Consider the following 21,320-nt stretch of genomic DNA (forward strand, 5'->3'; position numbering starts at 1 on the left):
CCAGCATTCACAGATTCAGAGGGTGCTGTCTCCTATGTCCCCTTAGTGATGGGTCACTAAAATGTATTTTTGCTCCCCTTATATTTCCCAAAGTCCATAGTCTTTGTCTCAAGAGCCAGGAAGACCTCTTGGGGGCCAGAGTTCGCGGTGTCCCCTGGTGTGCTCACCAAGCTATTTCTTCGGCTGCTTGTTAGCTTGAATGCTTTGTTTACCTTGTATGTAAATGTACTTTCACTGTTTATCAAGTCTGCCCTCAAAACATATTTTAGGAAGATATTTCCAGCACACATACATAATTCTTTACACACCATACATCATACAATGATACTCATGAGCAGTATGTCACAAGTTTTTATAAGATACCTTACTCAACACACTTTTATATAGTAGTACAATAATATCATATACAAATAGTTGATTTAATTGCTTATTCCTTGGGGTTCAGGCCCCATGTTTTCCCCGTGCGGTGTTTGGATTCTGATTGTCACAGATAGTATAAGAATCTGAATGAAAACTTTCTTTTTTTTTTTATGCTAGCTGTTCCTCTCAGTAAAGTATCACTTGCTCTGTATCCAAGCTTTTCATTCTTTCACCACTAGGAGGATCTCATGCACTTCCGCTGTTGAGGGTCTGTAGGAGTCCGGAATATTGGTATGTAATGATTCACAAAAATAACTCAGATGAGGCTTTTCATGTGTGTGTTCTTTAATCTTGCACCAGAGGTGTGAAGAGTAAATCCAACCCAATAGAGCGAAAGGTTGCTGAAGTGATTTACAAACCTAATCACCAAAAGCAATGCAGCATGAATATGGTGCCTTAGTACTAATGTAGAACAGACTTGATACAGCAAAAATATTTTAAACTTTGAAACTAAATGGTCATTTTCTATGAAGAGTGATTATGCAGAAGAGATTACTCTTTTTTTCCCTCTCCCCCACTCTTTTTAGTTTTGTAAATGTATTTATTTTTAAATGTGTCAACTATATCCCCATTTTGAGGGCTTCCTTCCATTTCATTTGGAAACTAAATCAAGTTACTGTCATTTTTCCTTCACATAAGGCATGGTTTGTTGATTTATCTGGATAGGGCTTTTTGATGAAGAGTTTTGACTTGAGCTCATTTCTGCTCAAAACAGTGGATCAAACTACACCGAACTTTGAAATTTTGGAGTTCAGATCTGGCTCCAGACTACTCCTGTTTACAATGGACTGAACCAAAACTCTAGCTCTGAATGCTTTAATATTGAGCTTCAGGTTCATCTGCAATTCATGTGTATTATTTTCTATAGCTGCTTATGTGACATGGCTCTTTTGTATAATACATTCTGGATTAAATGTAATAGAGTTTTTTTTTAAAACTGGATTTAAGGAACCTTGCCCCCCTTCCCCCCCACACTTTTTTTTTTTTTTTTTTTTGGAAGGTGGACAACCCAGTTCATTAGTGTCTTCTCTTGGTCAGTAATTATATATGCAAGGACCATCCACTGGGGAAAAGCATGAGACCATTTTAGATATATATTGTATAATGCAGGGCATGCTACTCTTCATGTTCTCCCTCTTATCACAGTTTTCTTTTCAACTACGGTTTAAAAGCTCTGCAGTTCATGAAAAATAATATCTGTGTCAGGTGAGGCATGGACAATTGGTTTGTATACTTCCTTCCTTCAATGCTAGTATAGAAAGAGAACTTTGTTAACATAACTGAAGTTCCAGGCACACCGTCTATATTGATGAATACCTCCATTTTCAATGTGAAACTATAAATTATTTCTTGAAATAAAAAAATCATAGTTTGCAGTAATTTCAGAGTACCTTGGACTGGCACTTTAATATAATTTATATATTTCTGAGCATAGCTTGATGGATTATACAAGAAAACAGGAAATATACATGAAGGAGTTTAGTTGCTTTAAAGATGAAAATTATATGTTGCTGAAAATGTAATTAAATCTGATCATGTAATAACTGCCTCAATTAAGCAGGCACTACGTGATCTTTAAACAACCTGTTTTCCTTCCCACTTGAAAAATATGAATGAAAATGAATCCAAAATGCAAGCCCAAAAATGTAGTTAGAGAAGTGGTGGGCAACCTGCGGTCCCCGCAGGGGCTGCACGCAGCCCATCAGTGGCTGCGGTTCGCAGTTCATGGCCAATGGGAGCTGCGGGCAGCCATGCCTGCAACCTGTCAATGTAAACACTGTCTTGTTGCCCTCCAGTGGATTAGCCTGATGGACCACAAGTTGCCCACCACTGAGTTAGAGCTTAAATAACAGTACTCCTTGCACACCCTCATCTTCTCCAGGGAAGAGGAATTCTCAGAATCCTTGTCCTTTATAAAGCTAGAGAACCAACCTCCTGGGAGAATTTGAAAAAAGAGATTGCATGCACACCCACTGTCTATTTAGTGATGAAAAATGATAGGACCCAAAGATGCATTTGTCAAATTCACTAAGAGCTCAATCCCACAAACACATGCCAACTCTAGCAATTTTATTGCAATTCTTGTGATGTTTGGTGTTTTTCTTAAAGCCCTAGCTCCTTGAGTCATGTTATTACAGGAGAATCTCAGCTCTCATTAAAAATAAAATAAGTTTCCAGGCCACATGGTTGTGGGGAAAAGCTTGAAAACATGAATCCCAAAGTCTCCAATACCAGAAGGCAAACATAACCCCAAATATATTTTTAAAGCTAATCTCATGCTTTTGGGGGGCCTGGTTTATGTTTTGTGAATGCTGTGGGTTGACAATGCTGGGGGGGTACTCACAGGAGTAGTCCTGTTTTCTATATGTGACTATTCACCTGATTAAAGTTACTGAAACGCACACGTAGTCTCAGGGTTGGTGCTTAAGTTTGTTAGCCAAGGCCAGAGCTATGAGGAAAGGAAGATGTAGTCATCAACGTTTTACCTCCAGATATTTCTTTTTTTTTTTTTTTTTAAACCATGTGTCCTATCCTGAGAAATGCTGCCACCTACCCAACATCTCTAATTGGCTTAAAGGGTTTCTCTCTAGTTATTAATGCACTAGGAAGTCAACTGCTGAGTTGGTGATAGCAATGAACAGAAAGCTAAGTCATTCATAGGATTTCATTTACATGATCTTATCTGTGTTGTAATGGGATGGGGAAACTTTAATTTGATTTTGGCACATTAAGATTCCTTCTGAAGTGTGTTCTCATTTCTATAAAAGGGCTTGGTACACATAGTTATTTTCAAAGTGTTTTGCAAAGGTTTAATCCACTATGAAGTAGGTAGGTCAACATTATCCTCATTTTACAGCTGGGGCAACTGGGGGAAGAAGGGGGTAATTGCAGTGCCCAAAGTAATGGAGGGAAGTGGTGTTAGTGCTGGGATTAGTGGTAGTAATAATAATTTGCCTTTATTATTTCAGGCTTGCAGCCCCATTCTCAATCCACATGCTAGTGCAGCTTTCTTTCCTGAACCAAGACAGCATTCTTTGAAGTCAATATAAGGACTTCCATTGATGTCAGTGGGAGCTGAATCAGGCCCTGTATGAATAAAAATGATTTGACTGACAGTAATCTAATATCTATCTATCTATCTATCTATCTATCTATCTATCTATATATATATATAATTGTTAATGTTACACATTGGTTTCAATGATTTTTTTTTGTAAAGTTTGTTTAATCACAGCATTGTATACTATGTATACTTCAGTTAAAACAAATGATTAACCTTATTATCGCTTGTTCTTGTACATCATCTAGTACTCAGTGTCCTTGAATTCTGTGATTATTCTCTGGGGCCCACTGATCACAGATTCCTGCTGCTTAAATTCATATGTATTTTGCACTGGTGTATGTGTAAGAGTCAGAATGAGGTGTAGGGCTTGTTTTTTTTCTGTTTTGACCTTTGTTTGTCCACTTGAACTGTGCACTGTGCCAGGTTTAACCCCCTTGAAACAGAATAGCCAGTTCTAGACTTCTGGTTTGTTATTGCTAGCACCTTTATAATTTTGGAGGTGAAGAGCCTGCTTTGTTATTACTTAGGTTGGAATAGCACCTAAAATGTTCATGGTCCTTGCCTCTAATAACTTACAGCCAGAAACAGATGGGTAAAGTAAAGGAATAAATATACAAGCAGACTCATCAGGATGATGATAGTTCTTTATTTTCTTGTATGTAAATATTTACTCTAACTGCTTGACCCATTTATTTTAAAAATAAATATCATTGGCAATATTTTAGGTACTGTGGTTCAAGCCTATAGGTTAATATTGACAATTTACAGTATAAACTGTATCCAGAGTCGTCTTTATTAGAAAAGAGATGTTAGGACAAGAAATAAGAATAAGTATTATTTCAATCCCAACAAAGAAGAGCTGAGTCTCATTCTCTTTCTCGTTCTGGGTTTGCTTTCTAAAGAAACACACTATTTTTCTTTAAACTCTACTATCCCATTATTTGTCATCCTCTCCCCCAAATACATATTTTTAGTGGATGTTAAATCATTTATTCCAATTTAAATCATAGAATCATAGAATATCAGGGTTCGAAGGGACCTCAGAAGGTCATCTAGTCCAACCCCCTGCTCAAAGCAGGACAGGTCTCTCACTAAATCATCCCAGCTAGGGCTTTGTCAAGCCTGACCTTAAAAAAACCTCTAAGGAAGTAGATTCCACCACCTCCCTAGCTAACCCATTCCAGTGCTTCACCACCCTCCTAGTGAAAAAGTTTTTCCTAATATTCAACCTAAATCTCCCACATTGCAACTTGAGACCATTACTCCTTGTTCTGTCATCAGGTACCACTGAGAACAGTCTAGATCCATCCTCTTTGGAACTCCCTTTCAGGTTGTTGAAAGCAGCTGTCAAATCCCTCCTAATTCTTCTCTTCTGCAGATTTAACAATCCCAGTTCCCTCAGCCTCTCCTCATAAGTCATGTGCTCCATCTCCCTAATCGTTTTTGTTGTCCTCTGCTGGACTCTGTCATTCATGGATGTGGAAAAATTGGAAAATGTTCTCTGATTCTTCAATTAAAATATTCTAATTCAAAGAATGGAGACTTAGTTAATGAAACTGCTGTATTTTCAGAGCTTTGAGTTAACTTATTGCTTATTTAAATCTATTCAGAGTACATCTGAACTCTTGTCAGTGGTATTCCCGTTAGTCAAAAAGATGGAAGTTTTCCTTCTCACTCATTAGTATTTTATCACCACTGGTTACTGCAAGACAGAATTTCTTGAGTGGAGCAGTAGCATGTGGGTTTAATAGAAAAATACCATTGATTCCTATCAACTGTTTATACTTAATACCAAAGTTGTTTAAATTAATATTGTTACATATACTGTTGCATCATCATAATTGTTTTATATTACAACAGTGCCTGGAGACCCTTATCAGGATGCTAGGCACTTCAAAAACCTATTGTAGGACATGGTTCTTTCTTCTGGTTTTATGACAATATATAACAAGTACAGTAACTCCTCACTTAACGCTGTAGTTATGTTCCTGAAAAATGCGACTATAAGTGAAACGATGTTAAACAAATCCAGTTCCCCATAAGAATGAATGTAAATGTGGGGAGTGAGGTTCCAGGGAATTTTTTTTTTTTTTTTTTTTTTTGCCATACAGTACTATAGTTGAGGTGCCCCCGCCTTATCCCACACAGGCACAGCCCACTGGCACTGGAGATGAGGCAGGCAAGGAGGCTGAAGATGCTGTAGGCTAGGAGAAGCATGTTGCGTAGTGGCAGCTTCTCCTATTCTGCAAGCACCAGGGGTAGGGGGGGCTCAACCCTTGGCCTGCCCACGCCCCACCCTTCCCCCAATCCCCCCTTAACCTGCCTCTTCGTCCCCCTCTTGCTCTGCATACCCCATTCTCGCTCGTCCCCCCTTCCTCCCCTGCCTCCTGCCTGTGGCTATCAGTTGGCTTGCTGTGTTCAGGAGGGAGCGGGGAGGAGCGAGGATACGGCTTGCAGGCTCCCCTTCCCTCTCCTGCCTCCTGAATGCTGCAAGCTAGCTGATTGCCGAGGGATGGGGGAGGCACGCTCCTTCCTCACTCTTCCCCCCCCCCCACTCCTCCTGCTTGCAGCAATCAGCTGGCTTGCGGCGTTCAGGGGGCAGGAGGGAGGGGGAGGAGCGAGGACTCTGCACACAGCCTCCCCCCTCCCACCCACCTGTGGCAATCAGCTGGTTTGTGGCATTGGGGAGGCAGAAGGAGCTTGTGTGCCGAGTCCTTGCTCCTCCCCATTCACTCCTGAATGGCACAAGCCAGCTGATTGCTGAGGGGGGTGGGGAAGGGTAAGGCGCTGATCCGCAGGGTCTGCTCGCAGGTGAGAGGTGCTGTGGAAGGGGGGAGTGTAGGGAAGCTGATGGGGGCTGCCAGCTGTGGACAAAGCAGGCAGCCAAACAACGTTATAGCGAAGCATTGCACAACTTTAAACGGAGCATGTTCTGTAATGGAGCAGGGATGTAAGACCAAAATAATGTTAAGCGAGAGGACGTTGAATGGGGAGTTACTGTAGATTTAATAAGCAAGAGGAAGGAGAAGGAAAACAAGGGTAACAATGATAAGATTGTGATTGCATCGACAACCTAGTAAACAGCTTTATTAAATCAGACTTATTAGTAATATTTGATTGAGATAATGCTCTACTTCTACTATTTCCAATTTATAAAAATATTTTAATTTAGTTAAGTATCTTCACTATTAAGGCTACTTGTGCTGTGTTGTAGGCTAATGGTGTTATGAATAGGAATATAGTGCGTCAATTTGAATTGAGTACCGTTTGTGAATTTGTTACGTTAAGCCCTGTCAACACTACAGCTTTTACACGAGTATGTAACAAGTTAGTGACATGGTTGACTGTAAACATGTTTAATGTCAATGTACAACATGGTTAATGCTGTCAGTGAAAATGTTAGACAGTTGTTTTCCCTTACAGTCAGTCTGTGCTGGCAGATGGTTGTCGTCTTAAAGCAATTTTGGTGTATTGTTTTTGCAGTGTAAAATGGGAACCCTTAACCATACCTGTAACTAGTTTGGCTGGTACTCCTACATCCCAATTCTCTGTGGAATAGGACACGCCAGACTGTCTTACTCCCTGTTCTGTTTTGGATGTATGTTTTCTAGGCACTTTATCCCTGTTTAAGGCACTATGTGATAGATGTCCAGATTTTCCAAAAATGGACCACAAAATTCCTTTGTAGGATACCTTTTATTGGATAGGTGTGGGAATGAAGAGGAGTCCAGAGCCTGGGAATTTCCAGTGATACTCTGGATGATAGGCTCTAGATTCCAGTTTTGCCTATGTAGGTGGATGATGATATCTTGTTTTCTACGTGTTCTGCACTGACTGATAACCCTGCCTTGAGTCTGATGATTTTAAATCAATCCCTGAAGGGAAAGGGAAGATTTGTAATCTTTGTCTGCTTGCTGTATTTTTTTAAAAAAGGCAATACTTCAATTGATTTACTCCTTGGCAATTGACATAAGAAAAGATGCTCACTAGAGATGACCGATGTGAAATTGATCTAAAAAAGGTATGCCTGTGTTGATCTTCTAATGAGGTTCTCACTGAATGGAGGGTGTAGTGGTGCAGATTGGCTGCCCACAGACCTGGATGGGGAGGAGCCCCTCATTGAACCCTGGTAGGTGGAGCCAGACCATGCTCAACCCTCCCACCAGAAGTCAGTGGGCAGGGCTGGAAGTACAAAAGGCATGCCGGAGAACTCTGTTGGGAGGCAACCACCGGAGGAGCCAGACACCTCCTGTGAGCTCCCGAGCTGAGAGTTTTCTGCTGACCCCGAGGGAGCTGAGGACTGCCAGGGCCATTTACGGACCTGAGAATGGAAGATCTGCAAACCCTGACAGAGGCCTTCTTCCCCGACAACCAGGACAACCCTCTACAGAGCCAGGTGCACCCGGAGGGAGAATTGGGAAGTGGTGTAGGGGTAGCCAACCTGAGTCTGGCCGCAACGCTGATAGCAAGAAAGTCAGCATGTTACGGTCAGGATCCCCACTGACCCAGTGGCAGACTGCTCTGCCACTGCTGGGACCCTGGGCCGGGACGCAGTGGAGTGAGTGGGCCAGCGCCACCTCCCCCCATCTGTGGGTGGCGTCTCCCCCTCTCTTAGTGGAGAAGCCTGGGCTTGTTAGGAGGCCTGACTGTTTGCTGCCCAAACTGAGTGCAGGCCTGAGCCCGGGACTCTTTGCTGTCCCGCCCTGACCAGGAACGGGGGCTCCATAACTGTGTGTGGTGTTCGACCCTGGTCACAGGCCCAAGCTCATGTCTCCCATCGCCCCGCTGATTCCCCATGTCAGGTGACCCCCAGAGATGTAGTGGGGCAGATTGGCTGCCCGCAGACCTGGAGGGGGAGGAGTTCCACCCCCATGGACTACACTGGGAAAAAATCTATCCACGCTTATGACCCAGCTCTCTTCCAGTAGAGTCTAAGTCCAGGCTGATATACATAGGAGGAACATTAAATGCTAAACACACACATTCTTCAGTTAGTTTGTCTTCAAAGCGCTATTGGATTGATATTTTCTCTTGTAAAGGAATTGTATTATTGTAGAAGGGAAATTTATTCCTACAGGGGAAGCAGTGATATCTGAGCAGTAGACTGACCTGCAGTGGCACTTGCTATGCATCATTACATAACATTTGACAACTTTCTTTAGAGAGGGCACAATCCTCTGAACACTTTGCATGCTGCCTGATCAGTTCCTTTGGTGGGATTCTCTTGAAGTGGAAGGGTGCATCTTTACTAGGAAAAAAAGTTTGTTCTTACCATGTGATAGCTAACACGTAACTAACAAGAGATAATCTCTGTGAAGGCAAGGCAATTGGTACCTTTCACACAAGTTAGTAAGTCTAGTTAGACAAGTGGTTCTCAGCCAGGGGTATGTGTATGCAGAGGTCTTCCTGGGGTGTGAAGGGGGGTGTACATCAACTCATTTAAATATTTGCCTAGTTTTACAACAGGCTACAGAAAAAGCACTAGCAAAGTCAGTACAAACTAAAATTTCATACAATGACTTGTTTATACTGCTCTATATACTATACACTGAATATAAGTACAATATTTATATTCAAATTGATTTATTTTATAATTACATGGTAAAATGAGAGAGTCAGCAATTGTTCCGTAATAGTGTGCTGTGACGCTTTTGTATTTTTAGTATCTGATTTTTGTAAGCAAGTAGTTTAAGTGACTTGAAACTTGAGGGTACACAAGACAAATCAGACTCCTGAAAGGGATAGAGTAGTCTGGAAAGGTTGAGAGTCACTAAGGGCTGGTCTACACTAGGGGAGGGGATCGATCTAAGATACGCAACTTCAGCTACGTGAATAGCTTAGCTGAAGTCGAAGTATCTTAGATCGAGTTACCTACTGTCCTCATGGCGCGGGATCGTTGTCCACGGCTCCCCCTGTCGACTCCGCTACTGCCGTTCGCGTTAGTGGAGTTCTGAAGTCGACAGGAGCATGTTTGGGGATTGATGTATTGTGTCTAGATGAGATGCGATATATTGATTCCCAAGAAATCGATTGCTACCTGCCGATATGGCCGATAGTGAAGACGTACCCAGAGTTAGACTCTGGAGGAGCCCAGGGCTTACTTAGACTTGCCAATTCTATTGGAAACTGCAAAGTACCTTCTTTTCACTAGGATTTTACCTCCTGTTAGTTACAACGTGTTAGTTATCACATGGTGGGAACATAACTTTTTTCCTAGTGAAGACCAGCCATAGGTTCCAAGTGGGAAGATTCCTTTGCAAGGATGGAGCCATAGTTTGTGAACATTTTCAGTGATTCGTGTGGTGAGCATGACTGTTTTTTTTTTTAAAAAACCGTAATCTAGTTGCTATCTTGTATTTACTTAAAACCCAGTTCTGTATAGGAAAGGAGACAGGGTGTTTTTTTTAATCCAGCAAGCACATTATCTCAATACACGTCTATCATTTTTCTGCAAGAGGCTCACTACTTGAGTAGTATTTCACTACTTTTGAATATTACTAATAATCAAAATATGGATCAATTTTTCAAATATATGCAGGCTGTTACATTTCTGTTTTTAAAGTTGTACCATGTCTTCTCATCTCTCTCACTTTACAATCTCCATTACCTAAAAATGGCTTAAGCAATTATTTGGAGAAAATATTTATATTGTCTGTTGTTGACTTAGGTCCCTATCCAGCAGTCAGTCACACACAAGCTTAACTTGAAGCGTGTGAGTAGTGCCATTGGAATCAGTCAGATTCCTCCCATGTGTAAAGTTAAGCACATGAGCAGCTGATTGCACCGGCTTGCACCTGGATATCTAATGCTCCAATCCTGCAGATTTAAAAATCAAAGTATTGAGCACAGATGCATGGAGTATTATTACACAAACAACGATTAACACTCTGAGCATGTAAGTATTTTCATCTCCTAGCATACCATTTAATTATCCTGTATTCTTTGTTTCACTTGCTTCCTATAAGTGTTACACATCAAGCAATATACGAGGTAGGCAATTACCAGATTCCACAGGCATAGAATTTTTGCAGTCAATAGTAGGTATGCTAAGTTATCCATACATTTTCTCATGAAAGAAAGTTACTTTCAGCAAAGAATTGATACAGATACATATTCCCAGGCAAGTCTGGGCTAAAATCTACTGGGATTACTTATTACTAAAGGAGTCCAATCCAAGTTATTAAATGGTCTGTTTTTAAGCAATCGCAGTACTGTATTTTAATTGAGTGTATTTTATAGTGTTATCAGGAAGAAAAAGGGAAAAGAGCACAAAGTTATTGAATGTATTTGATTGTACAGTACACGTTAATTATTAAAATGTTGTAGTTATGTTTGTATAACATAAACAAGTGGTCTCTACTTCTAGCCAGAGAATTTTTTCATTTCTGGATTTATCATTTAGAGCATTTGCATGATAGTTTAGTTTTTCATTGTTGTTTGCATTACAGTAGCATATAGAGACTGCAAGTGAGATTGGGACCCCATTGGGCTAGGCATTCCCAAACATGTAGTGGCAAACAGTTTTTACCACAAAGAGCTTGGAGGGGAAACAGAAGTACAGAGAGATGAGGTAGCCTGCACATAGTCACACATCAGGTCAATGGCAGTGTGGAAATAGAGCTCAGGTCTCTTAACTTCCAGTCCAGTGCTCTCTTCACTAGACCATATTGCTTCCCCAAATAATGATAATTCTCCTTTAATAACTATTTATGCATATTAAATGCACTTACATGTGAGTTAAATATGTATGAAAGATGTCCTCCTCAAACCTAAAGTGTGATATCCTTTCTTTTATCCACCGTAGCGGTAACACATGAGAAGTAACAGTGCCAACTTCCCCATCTGTCATCCCTGTGGGCCAGTCTTCCTGACTCGAGGGGACCACCTGTAAGATTGAAATTGTACTTACGTTTACATGGCCCATTCAATCATTGATGTATTTGCTGAAACTCCCAACGCATTTTTTTCATTTTTAAATTCATGGTTTAAATAGAACAGATATTGTAGGTGACCATTTGATAGTTTGTTTTAAAATATCTGCAAAATGGAACTGTTAAAAGGAGTTTAGTTTTATTAAAATATATATTTGTAAACATGAAAGGAAAGGAAATGATATTATTAGCCAAACAGTCATATAGTATAAGCACTTTTCATATGTGCTTTAAATTCTTCTGTTGTTTTGGAAACAGAGCCTAGCTACTTGTGAAAAGTGTGAATGGTACACAAGAGGTTAAACACATTCTAATTGATGTGGGTGTGTACCCACAATTGCATACATCTTTGTTGTAGTAAACGTGGACAAGTTTTAGCAACTGAAGTTTATTTCCAGTTTCTCTCTTCCAATACAAAGCAGCAGCCTGAATAAACACTGGAAGGCAAATTGCTGAAGTAGGAACAACTTGTGTCAAAGTGGCTTGTTTATTTGTTAATTCTACATTTGGCCAAAACCTTTCAATACAAAGCACCTTCTACCTTATTATACAAATGTCATCAGTCTCTAACTTTCATGATATTCCAGATAAGCTGGGCTAGTGCCAAGAGCAAGGGCCCTGGTCCAGAGGAAATACGGGGGTCAGGCAAGCGAGATAATAGACCTGGCTCAAAGCCTGTGTGTTTGTGAATACCTTACTGTTTCTCTTTGGTACCTTTTTTCTCTTGCTCAGATACAGAGCATTCGCTCTAGGACTACCCTTTCTGAGCTGTTAATGCTATTCCTCATCATCCCCCAGTTTTTCCATGTTAAGTGACATGACTAAGGTGTGTGAGAACAGAGCTGTCACCTCCTGCTGACCTCAGGAAGAATGGCAGGCAAGGTATATTATACTGCTATTTCCAGGCAACCAATTTGGATGTGCAGTTTACAGGTAACTCAGATTACCTTAACTCTGCCTTGTTTTTTTCTCTGTAGATGAACACTTTTTCACCTGCATATCTCATATTGTCTGCATTGGCAAGATGAGCTCCATATTGCTATTGTATTGTCTTCTAACATTTACGCTGCTGTGTATTTGCCATCTTCATATGGGCAGTGGTCGGGGGGGGGGACATTTTAGACCAGGTGTATGAAATTTCTGATTCTGAAATGTAGATGTGAAAAGAACACCTAGCAACTTCTGAGAGTACAAATCATTTTTTAGGATTTGGTTGACACTAATAATTTTTAAATTTTTAGTGTGGCAACTGTGCTCTTAGCTTGAGGTTGAGAGATGGTGAAAGTGTTAAAGGAGGCGAAGCTTACCTGCAAAACCAGCTGTTCAGGGCCTTGCATGTCACAGCAATCACTGGATTCTGTGCAAAAACAGTTTAAAAAATTAGAAGATTGCAAAAGTGTGAACAGGTCCTCCATTGTGGATGGTGAATAAGAATCCAGAATCACTATGTTAACTTTGGCATCATGATGGAGAAAACTTCGCTGGTTATAATTGATTGTAATTTGGCCTTTCTGCAGAACCGATTGTAGTTCATTAATGATCTCTTTGCTGTAAAACTGACATTACAATAGGGAATATTCATTGTACTTCAGCTTAAGCAACCTTTTCTTTGCCCACATTGTCTGCACAAAAAAAAAAAGTGTACACTAACAAGTTATTCATGTTTGGAAAATGTAACACTACCAGTAATCCTGGGTGTATGTACTCTTATTGCAAAAGGTATGCAATACCTGTGAAGGTGTTAAGTGAAAAACTCATGATGTTTGAGTTTTGGTTAGGCTGGGGACTGTAAACTTGAATAAACAGAACAGCTGGCAAAATGCAGACTCATGCCTGCAGCCTTTTAGGCTTCTCTTCGCTCAATACTCATCTGCTTGTACAAGCAGAACTCCATCCTCCTACCGCCCTGCGCAGAGCGAAGGAGCAGCCCAGTCGACTAGGTGGTTACAGCTCTTTACACTGTAACCCTTTGCGCTAAGCATGCAGGAGCAAGCATTCCGGCAGGCTGCTTTCTGCAGCTGAGGAGACAACATTCATAGACTTCCTTTGATTAGGATATGTCACTGTTGTCAGGGCAACTGTTAACGGTGGCGTATCGTATTTTTTCCTCCTGTGTTGCGTGCTGAATATTTTAGTGTGCTGTAGCTGCAAGAAGCTTGGGGAAGAGGTACTGCTGCAGAAAGGAGAAGCTGTAGGCTGGGATCTGATTGAACAGGTTAAAGCAGCGAAGAGAGGCATCCAAACCAATGTGCCTTTAATTAGGGCTTTTCTCGAAGGTGGATGAAATTGCGGGCCCTCTGCTGCCAAGTGGATGTTGGTATTTGTCAGCTGTTTGCATACTGCTTACCGATAGAGGATCTGTTACAAGTGCTCAAATGAACGGGCAGGTCTGCAGCTAGCTGCTACACAGGCACTGCAGTTTCTTATATATATATATATAAAAAAATATATATATATATATATATATATTGTAATAAGCAAGTGATAGCAGAAACATGCCTGGGGCAGCTACTGCTATCAGACAAGAGAGACTGAAGAAAACAAGTGCAAGGACAAGTCCCCCTGGTTTATTCACCATTAACGAAGAAGATGAGCAGCAAAAGAATGGAAATTCCAAAAGACTGAAAGGTATGCGTTAGTGTACTGCGTAGTATACAGTACATTTTGATAGCTGTACTGCATGCCGTCAGGAGTGGTTGTGACCCATCAGTGCAGTTTGTCAATGGATGTTTTCATACTATATTCATTTATGTGTAGCCCAATATTAATGATAGATATATATTTTTAATGAGCTGGATTACTGGCCTACCAATTTAATTACTGCTGTTTTGAAATCTTATTTACCAGAAAAATCTGACTTTAAAAAGTTGTTACTAATCTAATTATCAGATAGAGATTAGGGTCTTGTATTATAAAGGTGTAAAATGAATTGCAATGTACCTTTTCTGTACAGACCCGTAGACTTTTTTTTTTTTGTTCATATTCTGATGAGATGAATGTCTTTTAAAAAACAGGTTGTTGTAGGCTTGCAGAATAATGAGTGAGGCTATAGCAGCTAATGTGGAAGGCAGCCTTGCCAAAGGCATATGAAATTTGCTGTACTCTAGTTTTTGTACATGTTATGGAAGGCCTTATGACAGAGTGCAGAAAAAAGTATATTCAAATACTGTAACTTCTGAGAAGTCTACAACCAAAACCAGGGCCGTTCCCATCAAACTATACTTGGCGAGAGAAAGTCTTTTTTTTTTTTTTTTTTTTTTTTTTTTTTTTTTTAATAGTGGTTGACTACAATAGAGATCTATCAAACATTTGCAGCCACCATATCCTGCATCATGTAACATCTTCTGCCAAGATTCCTAAGGTTTAAATTCTGTTGGTGTGGCAGCAATCCTGCATCTTTCAATTGGACTGGAATTTTAAGTTTGCCTGTCACAATTCTAATTCTCTCTGCCTGCTCAAGGGATTTTCTCAGTACCTGAAAATTCCTTTTCCCTTATGCAGGAAGCAAATAAAACAATTAGGTACCAGGGTTTGGGGTTTTTTTTGGTGTTTTTTTTCTTGCCAAACAAATATCACTTGATAAATATCAGTCACTGTATCTTGAGAGTATCAGATTTTTCCATTCAGCCACACAATTTGAAAAGGAGAGCCTAACCGGCAACTATTGAAATGTCAGAATAGGGTTAGGTTCTTTGGGGCTGGACAGTTATTTTCTTGTTCTTGAATGAATAGCTAGTTGGCTTCTAAAAAGTCCATGTTTTTAACTGTGTCTTATAGTTTGTAATTTTTCTTGAAGATGGTAAAGAATTCACACAGATCTGAGCTTCACAACAATATAGTATATTGCTAGTCAATGCTAGTATAACAACTGTCAGGGCCTTATATGTATGTAGTTACTTGCTCTACTGTGTGTATGTTTGAACAAGCCCATATATATTCCAGATGGGAACAGGTTTTTTTCTTCAGTATTCTAAGAAGCCAGTTTCATTTCTTATACCCATTTGGAGAGTTTCAGAAGCAATAGTACACAAGGCTTTGTAGTAACAGCTTCTGTGTTTGATTTGTTTGAATAGCACTTTCTAGTGTTTCAAGATACAGGTTCTCGTCTTCTGCTTGTTTGTGTAGAGGGATGTTTGGTAAGTGTGCCCTTATCCCAAAGCATTTCTATAAGATCTCATTCCATACCTTTTTTTTGTCAGGATTGATTGCCATTTTTCTCTCATTTTCCTCGTCTCTTGCTTTCTCATTCTCCTCCTCCCTCCCTCCCCTCCTCCCTGTCCTTCATTATTTCTCTCAGAAACAGTGGGGGTGAAAAAGGGCCCCATTGATACAGGCAGCTGCTGATATAAGCCAGCAGAAGGGGGCAGAAGGATGTTGCAACTGGCAAGTTCCCACTCCCCCAACTTGCTGAAGTAAAAAGCCTATCAGAGTCTATATCTGTTATATTCCAGTTCTGAGTACAGTAAAATGTAAATAAACTGTGTGTGTGAGGGGGGGGGGAAATAAACAAACAAGTGCATGTGGTCCTGCTCCAGTAGTATAAGATTTTATTTTGGCAGCTTACCTTTGAATTTGTTCAGATGCAATGGGTACATGGTGCATGAGATATGAGAGATTGTTAAAAATATTTTGCAAGAGTAGCTCTCTCTAACTGTTTCTCTGAAGACATAAAATAGCCTTTACTGTTTCTAAAGTAGTGTACAACTCCGTGCGTGTGGGAAAGAGTTGGTGGCTGAATCCTTGGTTATATGGAACACAGGCATCCAAGACTGTGTTCTCCTTCACCTACCTGGTACCAAGCAAGGCCATATCAAAAGTCACTAAAGCAGAAACAAAAGGCACTTGATCAGTCCAGGTGTGACTTCCTTTGGTTTTCAGTTACCCATTAATCCTATCACCATTCTTTTAATGCAGCTTAATCCCAGTTCTCTCCCTGTTTCATCAGCTATGTGCCCAGCATACTTGTGCAGCTGCTGAGATGCTTTTCAAGTGCGTAGTAGGTCAATGTCATCTTCTTAATAGGAGATGGGCAAAATAATCTAATAGTATTTTTCCATTTCTAATTTATCTAATCAGTGATGGAGATCTCTTGTATAGCACTTCCCAACCCAGAAGTCACTCGTGGATAGGGTGACCGGGTGTCCGATTTTTGACTGGAACACCTGGTCGAAAAGGGACACTTGCGGCTCCGGTCAGCACCGCCAACTGGGCCGTTAAAAGTCCAGTCAGTAGTGCTTCCCGGCTAAGGCAGGCTGTTTTGACACCGCGCTGCACCCCAGAAGCAGCCAGCAGGTCTGGCTCCTAAGCGAGGGGGCCACGGGGCTCCACATGCTGCCCCTGGCCCGAGCACTAACTCTTCTAGGGGGGTAGTGCCTGTGGTTAAGAGCAGTGCACAGAGCCGCCTCGGAGACGGACCTGCTGCTGGCCACTTTCGGGGCTCAGCACGGTCTACAGTGCCAGGACAGGCAGGAAGGCTGCCTTATCACCCCCGCTGCACTACAGGCCAGGAGCTGACGGACGTAAGCCCGCACCCCTTTTGTGCAATTAGAAAGTTGACAATCCTACTCATGGCCCTGGGTTTTTTAGGAAGCAATGCATTTAAAAAAAACAGCAGGGTAAATAAGAGTTTTGCAATATCATTATATATTTTTAAAATACTTTTATGTACCGTTCAGGACTTCTCAGTAATATTTAGATTTGTTTAGAATATGTTGTCATATGGTAATTGTTTCAACCATGTTGGAAAGAATGAATGTTCAATGGAGAATATGAAACAGCTTTTCTTTGAGAGGGTTTCAATGGGTTGACTTCAAAGGTAGCTTTCACTGGTGTCCTTGAGTGTCCTTACTTCTTGTAATTTGAGAAGAGGTCTGATAGACCTTGAGTTTGCTCTCTTAATGCAAAGTCACATTGGAACTGTTCAGCATGCAATTTTTAAAATCTAAGGTGTGTTGGAAACACGCATGTTTCTGCTCTTATATTTCATTTAATCTGAATCCATTTTTTTAATTTTACCCTTTAATGCCCTCCTCCTCTAGAGATAAATGTAGGAATCTCTCTTTTAGAAGAAAGAGAAGGTGGCAGTGATTGACTGCTGGTTTACTGGTGTTAGCTACTACTTTTCTCTGCCCTTCTCACACTGTCAGCTAGATAATTGCTGGTTAGAAGGATGAGAAAAGTGGGCTCTGTCCTCTGGTCCCTCACCGAGAATTTCCTGTGACTCGCATGTGGTGTGTTCTGTGTTTCTGAAGACTGCAGTGACCTTGGCTGGATTATCTTCTGCAGTTTCTTGCCAGTCAAGATTTTTCCCCCCTTTCTTTAGTCTATTTGTTGTTGATGTTCTTAATGGCTAGTTAATGATCCAACTCCTATAATATGCTCTTTGGAAGCCCTGAATGTTTTCACAGGAGAGTCTCATGTCAGGAAGTAGGTCTATCACCCCAGAACCATTCAGACCCAGCTTTTCCTTCTTTCTTTTTTTCTTTTGTTTTGGTGGACTTTGGCTGTTTCCTTTGTCTAAAGTTTTCTGTATTTGTGCCCAGGCCATTAGTTAAACAACGCTAGTTCTAGTAAGATATTAAAACAAAACCTAAGGGAACTCAAATGCACGTCTAACCGGGGGAAGTACTTTTTATTTTAAACTCTGGATTTTCAGTTTGACCTAAAATGTATACAAAAGCAATATAAAAATTAAAGGTAAAATTGTCTTGTTTTTAAAGAGATGTTTGTACTTAAACAATATATCTGAACAAAGAGTTCTGAACGCTCTTTTTGTTGTAGTGGCCCTGGTATCCAGGTTCTGTGAAGCTAATCACAATTTTGTATTAGCTAGGAGTTTCCCAGGTGATAAATCTTAGGCACTATTTGCTTTAAAGTTGATGTCTGAACTTGAATTGGTGTCAGCTTCCTACTGGGATCAACACATATCTAAAGTGAATCTTAAACTGGAACCATTGTTTCTTCTTTCTGCTAAGTATGGAACCATTACGGTTTCATTCTGCTAAGCAGCCTTAGAAAATCGTGATCATTAAGCAAGGTGACTGCTGTATGCCCCTTGAAGCATCCCTTTTTTAACTTAAATTCCTAAATTGCCCAGCCATTCCTTTGGATAGAATGCAAGCCCTGAAAGGGTTTTATGCTACAACAACAACTGTGTTAAATACTATATCAAATAAAATTTTGCTGGAAGATCTGATTGTCATCATATCTGGATTCACTTTAGAATGAAGTGACCAGAATTGTGCAAGTTTTTTCTTATTTGTTTTACTTCTGAAACATTTAAGTGAGCTCAGCTGCAGGTTATGATGTCCTGAAAATGCATCCTTTCAACTAGAGTTCAGAGAAGGGTGCTTAATCCAGGAATCCATACCTCTAGTAAATGTGTGTCGTGTGGCATTTGTAGAAGGGCTTGGCTACACTGGAGAGTTGCAGCGCTGGTGGTGGGTTTACAGCGCTGCAACTTAGTAACTGTCCACACCTGCAAGGCACATCCAGCGCTGCAACTCCCTAGCTGCTGTGCTGGCTGTACACCTGGTCTGCTTGGGGTGTAACGATTGCAGCGCTGGTGATGCAGCGCTGCTCATCAAGTGTGGCCAGCAAAAGCGCTGTTGTTGGCCTCCAGGGTATTAGGAGGTATCCCAGAATGCCTGCTCACAACAAACCGGAAGAATGGCTGAACTCCGAGCTCCCCCGAGCTGCTTATCTAAAAAACAAACACAGCTCCTGTTTGCTGGAGCGAGTGGAGGCAGGCAGGGGAATTGCTTTGGAAGGTTCACAGCTGTTTGCTTGAAGAGAGAAGTCACACGGTAGAGGGGCGGGGGGAGTCCGTGTTGAGCAGCTGCTTATGTGGTCTGAAGGCTATTTAGGAGTGCATAATTTGCATTTAGTGAATAAGAGAGAGGTGAGGGAACGGCTCGAAACTTTTAAATTGATTGCAGGTTGATGATGTGTATGTTCCAGTCCTTAGAACTTGCAAGGCAGGGAGCTGACAGATCCAAAAATCCACTCTCTCTCTCTCCCCCACGTTCCCCTTGACCCTCCCTTTTGAAAAGCATGTTGCAGCCACTTGAACGCTGGGATAGCTGCCCACAATGCACCACTCCCAACAGCGCTGCAAATGCTGCAGATGTGGCCACACTGCAGCGCTGGTAGCTGTCAGTGTGGCCACACTGCAGCGCTTTCCCTACACAGCTGTACAAAGACAGCTGTAACTCCCAGCGCCGTACAACTGTAAGTGTAGCCATACCCTCAGGCACACAATGTATACCTACTTACAGTGATGTATAGAGTACTGACAGTGCTTGCCCAGTTCCCACAGGTATAAATAGCAGTTTAGATGGGGAGGCTCTGCTTAGCAGAGTTGAGTAGACACACACCTGAACCCTATATCCCCTACACCGCTCTCTGTGCCCCAAGTTATGCCTCCCATGTCTACGCTGCTATTTTAAGCAGTGTAGCATCCCATTGGCAAAGCCTTCCGCTGCAGCGTATAAGCTATACATACCCTACACAGCACCACAAGTGTAGACAAGGTCTGAGATTGTAAGCTCTTTGGGGCGTGAACTGTCCTTTTGTTCTGTGCTTGTACAGCACCTCGCATGATGCGGGTCCTGCTCCATGACTGGGGCTCCTAGGCACTACCCCAATACAAATAATAATACACCTTTTTTTTACATTTAGTGAATTGCCTGTTTCACTTGCTTATTAATGGTCAAGGAAAAGGAAAGCTACTGATGATATACTGGAGGCTCACTGGACAAATAAACTCCTTTCAAAAGAAGTTACAGATTTGAAGGGTTTGTAGAAGTCTGTCTAATTAGGTTGTTTTGTACTGATTATCAATCAGCTTTCCAGCAGTGCTGCTTAGGCTCCAGCTGTATCTGTAAAGAAACTAGATAAAATGGGCACATAACTATTCATTTATAGTCTTGTTATTCCCCTAAACCACCACAGGGCCGTCCAGAGGATTCAGGGGGCCTGGGGCAGGGCTAAATCTTCGGTGGCAATTCAGTGGCAGGTCCCTCTCAGAGGGAAGGACCCGCTGCTGAATTGCCGTCAAAGAATGAAGCGGTAGCGGTAGAGCAGCCTAAGTGCTGCCAATCGCGGCTTCCCCTCTTCCTCCCCCCGCCACTTGTACTCACCGGGCGGTGCTCCGAGACTTCGGCAGCACTGAAGGACCTGCCACTGAAGACCCAGAGTGGCTCGCGGGGCCCCTGCGGGGCCTGGGGCAAATTGCCCCATTTGCCCCCCACTCTGGGCAGCCCTGAACCACCAAGCTTGTGCATATCTTGTAGGGTTGCCAACTTTCTAACTGCAGAAAACTGAACACTCTGTTCTGCCCCCTGCCCTGCCTCTTCTCCGAGGCTCTGCCACCGCTCACTCCATGCCCCCTCTCTCCGTTGCTTGATCTCCCCAACACTCGCACATTTTCACCAGGCTGGGGCAGGGAGTTGGGATGGGTGTGTGAGTGTGTGAGAGCTACAGGGTGAGGCTGGAGATGAGGGGTTTGGGGTTCAGGAGGGGGCTCCGGACTGGGGTAGGGGGTTGAGTGTGGGAGGGGGTACAGGCTGTGGGATGGGAGTGTGGCTGAAGGGTTCAGAGTGCAGGAGGGGGCTCACGGTGGGTAGAGGTGCAGGGTGCAGGCTCTGGGCAGTCTTACCTCAGCCATCTCCCAGAATTGGCTGGCATGTCCCTTCAGCTCCTAGGAGGAAGGGCTGGGGCCTCTATGCGCTGCTCCCGCCCGCAGGTGCAGCTCCCATTAGCCACAGTTCCCAACCAGTGGAAGCTGCAGAGCTGGTGCTCAGGATGGTGCCTGTGCTGCAGGCGGGGGCAGTGCGCAGAGCACCTGTGGCTGTCTTTGTGCCTTGGAACCCGAGGGACATGCCGGCTGCTTCTGGGAGCCACAT

At 42.1% G+C, this 21,320-nt stretch overlaps 2 protein-coding genes across 8 annotated transcripts in view; one reads left to right on the forward strand and one right to left on the reverse strand.

The window, feature by feature from the left end:
- PDE7B (phosphodiesterase 7B) overlaps window positions 1-21,320 on the reverse strand; it is a 708,282-nt gene that overhangs the window by 85,085 nt on the left and 601,877 nt on the right. The gene's annotated exons all lie outside the window — the stretch shown is intronic.
- MAP7 (microtubule associated protein 7) overlaps window positions 1-21,320 on the forward strand; it is a 197,130-nt gene that overhangs the window by 5,195 nt on the left and 170,615 nt on the right. For 6 of the 7 annotated variants that reach the window (XM_050949572.1, XM_050949573.1, XM_050949575.1 and 3 more), the window contains exon 1: window positions 13,878-14,043. The exons of the other annotated variant lie outside the window; for it this stretch is intronic. In XM_050949572.1, coding sequence (XP_050805529.1) covers window positions 13,911-14,043 — 133 coding nt within the window. In that variant the 5' untranslated portion in view covers window positions 13,878-13,910. Of the gene's footprint in view, window positions 1-13,877; window positions 14,044-21,320 lie in introns of those variants that run through there. 7 annotated transcript variants of the gene reach the window in all.

Source organism: Gopherus flavomarginatus, chromosome 4 (genome assembly GCF_025201925.1).
Source record: "Gopherus flavomarginatus isolate rGopFla2 chromosome 4, rGopFla2.mat.asm, whole genome shotgun sequence".
Classification (NCBI taxonomy): Eukaryota; Metazoa; Chordata; order Testudines; family Testudinidae; genus Gopherus; species Gopherus flavomarginatus.